General features: G+C 24.8%; 1 protein-coding gene across 1 annotated transcript; it reads left to right on the top strand.

Annotated features, from left to right (window-relative positions):
- Positions 1–510: 510 nt before the first annotated feature.
- On the top strand, positions 511–6,523 carry Bm2577 (Uncharacterized protein; the record flags this gene model as incomplete). The annotated part of the gene is made up of 6 exons (XM_043075542.1): positions 511–658; positions 2,622–2,743; positions 3,304–3,431; positions 3,893–4,070; positions 5,893–5,952; positions 6,380–6,523. The coding sequence occupies 6 exons, from the start codon at positions 511–513 to the stop codon at positions 6,521–6,523; spliced, it is 780 nt and encodes a 259-aa protein (XP_042931476.1).
- Between the last annotated feature and the right edge of the window lie 319 nt (positions 6,524–6,842).

Below are 6,842 nucleotides of genomic sequence, written 5' to 3'. Positions count from 1 at the left end.
CACTGAACATTATGAAAATGATGCTAAATAAGAGAATTTTTAAATTCAATTAGTAACGGAAGAGCAGTGACAAGGTAGTTTGACAGGTGCACATATACAAAAATATACGTCATATAAACATTCATATATGTATGTTTACAAATTTTTCAATAACATAAAATCATACAAGCACTTTAATTTCCTGCTGTCATTTACGTTCCTATAGTTACAGTATCATTGTCACTGCTACATTATTTTTCAAATATAAATATAATTCCTAATTACTGATTGTTATTATCATTTCAATAAATATCCATCGTTTGTGTCATTTGTTTTCTTTTTGTCAAATTAATTGATTATGTTATAAAAGTATTATAATTTCATTTGTTTAATAATTTGAACAAAAAAAGTTGACGGAGAATATTGATAAAAGTTTTTGAAATGTTATGATAGCGATTTAATTTTTGTTTTTATTTTTTCTTCTCTTTCCTTTTGCTTTTTCTTTTGCAGCAACGACAAATAAGTGCTATCATGTCGTCACATTTGGTTGTAAAATGGCAACCAAATATGTATATTTTGATACTTTCTATTGCTGCAGGTATATCTTATGCCACTAAACCAAAACGGGGTGAATTATCGGTAGAAATTGGACGACATTTTCCATGTTCTTCTAATACAGGTAGTGTTCTTTTCTTTTTAAAAAAGAGACATTTAAACATATTAGTATATATTTGCTAAGATACTTTAAAAAAATAAATATAATCTAAAATTAAATTTATAAAAAAGTTTTAGAAAAAAAAAAAAAACTATAGCAAATGTATTTAACATACTGCTACATTTAGGAATAAAATCAAAAATTGAAATTATTGTATTTAAATTATTTAGATATATGATATAACTGTGAACTGACCAATATCTTTATTTTCATATAAATTTTCCTGAAGGTAGCATAATGATATAATCAATCCGTTTTCTTTCTTTTATATAATATATAAGTCATCCATGTAAGTGGTCAGTTTTAAAACATCTAAATTCATTTCAGTAATTTCTTTTTTTTTTGTACTGTTGACATTTGTCAGCATTAATGGATGATGAATTATGTCAAATAAAAGTAAATGTGAAAATTTATAAGATGGAACTGTGAAGTAAATTTTTATGATTAGATGATCGAAATAATTTTCGAGACATTCCTTGACTATCTAATTTGTCATTTAGTATTATGCATTTTCTTGATGTTAAAATGTTTACATGCTGAGTCTGTTTACGGGATAAACAAAACAGCATGAAGACATTTCAAATTTAATTTTGTTATACTGATCTGTCTGTCCTCTTTCAAAAAACAAAAAACAAAAAAAAAAAACCTTTTGTTTTAGCTCTTATAAAACTTCTTAAACATCATAACGAGGTTGCAATATCAAACTGAACAAATTCTGAATAAAAGAAATGAATCTGAAAAAATTTTAAACAAAAATTTATTGTCTCCTAATTTTTACTACATTTTTTTTTTTCATTGACATATAGGTTAAGACATGTTGGCGAAAGAAAGCTTTGGAATTATTTATTTATTCATTTATTAGTTTGTCAATTTTTCATCATTTCTTTTTAATATTATGTATATCTTCACTCAATATAAAATGTTGTCATTTTATGCATAGCAACAAAATTTTTTTTTCACTTTTCTCTTTTTCAATTAAATATTTGAGATGTATTCATAAAAGCGATGAAAATGTGTCGTTGAATTGGTTAATACAATTTTGAAATAATAAAAAATTAAAAATAAAACAAGTTAAAAATAAAGAAAATGAAACTGGGCGAAATTATATTAATAATTTTATATATTATATACATACCATTAGAACACAATTAATCATTATCAATTTTTAATTATAGCAAAATTGATAGAATAACTGAAACTTATATTTTATTCAGCAACATTCATAACATTTTTTTTTTAAATATTAATGTTGTCTCATAATTAGTGGAAAATTGATTGTCATTGTACAATTTTGTGGAGGTTGTTGATATAGCTGAGAAGATTCGGAAATTTTAAAACGAAAAGAAAACCAGTTTTATTTGCTTCGATAATTTTCTTTTTATGACCATTAATCAAAACAAATCTATTTCTAAGCGACAAAATTCGTTATCTAATTTATTTTGAATACATCCGTTTTCTCCTTCCTTTTCTTTTAAATCCAGAAATTCAACTGTTATTAGATTTTTTCTCCAACAAATTCAAAGTTAAAAATGGAAAAATTTTGCATTTTAAAAAATTTTCTAATGCATGCATTCGTTTAATTTTATATATATTATATACAAAAAAGAATAAAGTTTATTAATTCGAAATTATTTTTAATAGCACACAAATAATTAGTGATGCAAATACAAAAGACAATAAGTATTAAAATTAGAATTATTAGCATATATAGCAAAGGTAGAAAAGTAATAACTCAAATTTTGATTACATTGAATTTTTAATTAAGAACTTTTTTCCTTGCATGTTATTGTTTAATCAATTACAATCATTTCAGCAATACAGGATTAAATTTCGCTGTAAAAACCGGTGGAAGTGTATAAATAAAAAGTATGAGAAAATTTTTAAATTTGATTACTTAGCTTATTAAAGAATCAACTCATTTTTTCAGGTCCAACTAAAGAAAACCTACGAATAAAATTTCCAAGCTATAAATCAGATGGTGTGAAATTTACAGCTGAAAAAAATTCCTTTGGTCATGAGTGCTTTCGAATGAGTGGCGGTGAAGTTGAGGTTTGACTTTCTTTTGCGCTTTCTTTTCATTTGTCATGTTTTGTTTTCAATTTTTCCTACTAGAAAGAAATAGCCAAAAGATTTTTTTTTTTCTCTTTTAATTGATTCGTTAGTTTCGTTAATTATCATCAAAACTAATTATTACTCAAAAATTAATTTTGCTGTTACTACTATATTACATGTAGAAAGGAAGGAATTCTAATCCTTTTTGTGCTTAAATTCCAAATTTATAATTCATAATTAAATTTATAATTAAATAGCAACTACATTTAAATATTAAAATTTCCATATACAGAAACGAAAAAAAGAAAAAGACAATTTAATGCTTATTATTTGCGGTAGGCTCCTGAAATTGTTATAAATGCTAAAGAATCAAATTAAAGTAAAAATTAAAGCATACGAATTTTGCAAGTCTTTTTATCATTTACTTAAAGTTTTGCAAATAAATTAAATGTAAAGTAACTAATTTTTATGATACAAATTATAGAGTAAACAGTCCCAAATTGAAAAAATTTCTGAAATTGAATCATATGAATGAAAGCTCACATTTATAATTACAGGTATATCCACCAGGTCTTAATGGTTCTGCTAAATATTACATACATTTGGAGACAAAAATTGGCATTCATGGTAAAGCAGAACGATGCATTAATGCAGATCCTTACGGTTGTGGTGGTGTAGGCTCATGGTTTGTTAAATTTAAAAGTTTCTATTTGTAATTATTTGCACATTTAAAATGCAAATTAGCTAATTATATACATGATGATATAATATGGTAAAGATACAAGAAATTACAAACATAAGTATATATATATATATATGTACTGATTTCTTAAACTATACTATTTTATCATTTCGTACTGTTCTAATGATAATCTTATTATTATTATTGTTTCATGCAGTTTCATAGATTTTATTGTTAATTTCATTGTTAATCATTTGCTTCACCGATTTAATTACTAACTAAGTGTTAAATATAAATTCAGTCATCTTCGCAAGCTTATTGTCTTTGAATTATTATCAAATAAGTTTGGTTGAAATAGTGAAAAATTTTCAAACTTCTAGAAACAAAATTAAAGAATGAAAAGCATCGTTTACTTAAAATTACTGTTTTAGCAATAATTACATGTTCATCTTGTTTCATTACAGTGTTTACTGTGATATATGCAAAAGTATGGGTGGTGCATTTAAAAATTTTGTACAAATCCTTGAAAAAGATCAAGCGGCAAAGTGTGATGAAGATGGTATAGCGCCTGGTAAATATAAAAATTTGTCATTGCGTGTATGCTTGCCAACCAAAGATGAATTACTTCCATTCTTAGATCAGGTAATTAATAATAATTTATTTTTTAATTTATTATATTAGCTGGTTAATTTACACTCGATATTTTACTATTACTGTGATGTTATATTTATTTTGTTTGTTTAGATTCAAATGATAAACACAAAAGAGAAGTTAAAAGAAAAATTTGTGAAGCGTTATTTAAACTTTAGCGCAGTAATTTTTGCTACATAAAAAAAAACCGGTAGCGTATTTTGCAATAAAATGCCACAACTCTGTGTACATAAACACGGGTCAAACGTAAAAGAACAAAGAGAATACTAGTTCTTGAAGTATTACATCAATATTCAAAAAAGAAAAGCATTATTAGTTATAATTAACGCGACTAATTATTAATAACAACAAATTAGTCTATTATGGCTATACTTCACTTAAGCTTTTATTATTATTAATATTATTATTTATTATTACTGTTGTTATTATTATTAATACTAATTATTTATTATTAGCATTGCTAGTACTAATAATAAATTATTAATTGTTAACATTGTTTTTATTAATGATAATAAGTGCTGTAATGTGCTCTTCGCCAATTTTCAAGACTATATTTTTTAATTAATCTGTCGTGACCGATTTATGGGATGAAAATTTTGAGACAAAATTACGATTGATTTATGTAATTTCGCAGTTTGATGGAAATTTTTCATACTTAAATCAGCGGAAATGAGTCATGAACATTTCTCATAGAAAACTTCGAATTTTGTTATTGAATTTTCTAATCATTTTTGTTTTATATCATTGGTTACCACTAAAAAGAGGGACTGGGTTAATTTTTTTCTTTTCGTCTTTGAGAATTTTGTTTCAATAAGATGAAGAGGAAGATAAAGAGAGATAGAGAGAGCGAATGATTGTGTGATATAGAAAAAAGTATTTTTGTTGAATATTAGTCACTGATAAGTTTAACGAAATATTTCGTCTTGGAAAAATCGCTAATAATAATTCTAATTAAGAGTAAAATAAGGTTAGGTGGATGATGAATAACTGTTAATAATATTTTGCTTTTTCGATAGCATAAAAATCGTAAAAATGTGGAAGCGATAAGAAAGAACAGAGTTGTAGTGTTATAATTGAATTTAATAGGTTTCAAATAAATTAAACCCATACTAGTATTATTACAAGTTCAATGATAAAGCAGAGTTTTCAGTTCTCTTTCCAACTAGTTTAAAAAATTCTTTTTTAAATCATTTTGCTTCTCACTTTATCCTTAATTCACATGATATTAAATTAATAACAGTAAAAAGTTTTTGACCGATTTAAATGTAGGCACATAATAATAGATGTGTTAAATTTAATATCGTGCTAAATCTTGCAGTTCGACATTTTAGTAAATTTATAAGTAATTTGGATTTGCAAATATAATGAAAAATTCATGAATAATCTAATCTTAAATATAATATGAAGACGTACGGTTTTTCACTGATATTTTGACACAAATAACAATATCTCTCGGTGTTAAAAACTCAAAAGATAAAAAAATATGTCAGTTTATGATATTACATATTCTTTGTCACCTCTGTCACAATCTTCTTGCAATCCATCAAATTTTTCTTTTTTTTTTTGAAGTTCACATAAGTATTACTTTCTGCAAGTTGTGTGAAAAGCGAAAGGACAAAATAATTTATGCAGGAAAAAAGTGACTTTCATGGAGTGACTAAAAAGAAAAAGAAATTTCTTTGTTCGATGTTGTGAAGGATAATACTTTTATAAAAAATAGATTTAGCGGAACCATTTTTTTATTTCTTCCCTTTTGCTTAACTTGTTCTTTTCAACCCTTTTTGCTATATTTAATCATTATTTTTGTTTGCAGAATAAAAGCCGTGCGGAACAACTTTGGAACTTGTTTGTAACAAGCCGTGCACGTGCTGGAGTAATGTTTATTCTTTATTTATTATTTATTTACCTTTCACTTTAAAATTCTGCATTATCAAAAAAAAAAATAATAATAATAATTCATTATTATTATTATCTCTGTCTTTTATTATTATCTTACTTTTTCATTGATGTTATAGCTTTTTATCCGCTACTTTTTTCTCTTTATTTTTTCTTTCGAAATACTAAAAATTTTTGTATTTAAAACTTTACAAAAGTTGTGCATCTGAAATACATTAAACAATTTTTGTTAGCGCTAATACATATTAAATGTTCATATTGATATTCAAATGAGCAAATATATTCATATTATAAGATTAACATTAAAACTGAGTTAAAAATATGTGATAATGTTAGATGCCTTTTTTCTTTTGAAATTATTCATACATTTTTCTTAAAAAAAAAGTTATATCACTTATTTTCAGAGAATTCCATTAGTTATAACAGCTCGATTATTCGACCATCCAATTAATAATCTATCAAAAAAGGAACTCATCGAATTGGTTCGTGATACTAAAACGGGTATGATCGCTTGTCATCAAATTTATGCGACAGCATCGCAAAGATAATTTAAAGATAAAAGAGAAAAAAGATCGTCAAATGGCAATGGAATTAATAAAGTTTTTAATAACGATGAATATAGCAGCGTATTATAATAACAAACAGTAAAAACAGCAGCAACAACAACAACAACTGTAACAGAAGAAACAGTAAACAACAACGATAATAACCTGTGCGATTAAAACAAATTATAATACTTGCTAAAGTACACAAAAATTTTAATACGAATATTTTTTTTTTTTTTTTTTTTATGCTGTTGTTTAATAGTAATTGTAATCATCTTTCAACTTGGTTTCTTTCGAAAATTGAAACTGTTCAAAATTTGTT

This window comes from Brugia malayi (assembly GCF_000002995.4).
Source record: "Brugia malayi strain FR3 genome assembly, contig: Bm_v4_ChrX_scaffold_001, whole genome shotgun sequence".
Classification (NCBI taxonomy): domain Eukaryota; kingdom Metazoa; phylum Nematoda; class Chromadorea; order Rhabditida; family Onchocercidae; genus Brugia; species Brugia malayi.
This window is presented reverse-complemented; position numbering and strand designations above follow the sequence as displayed.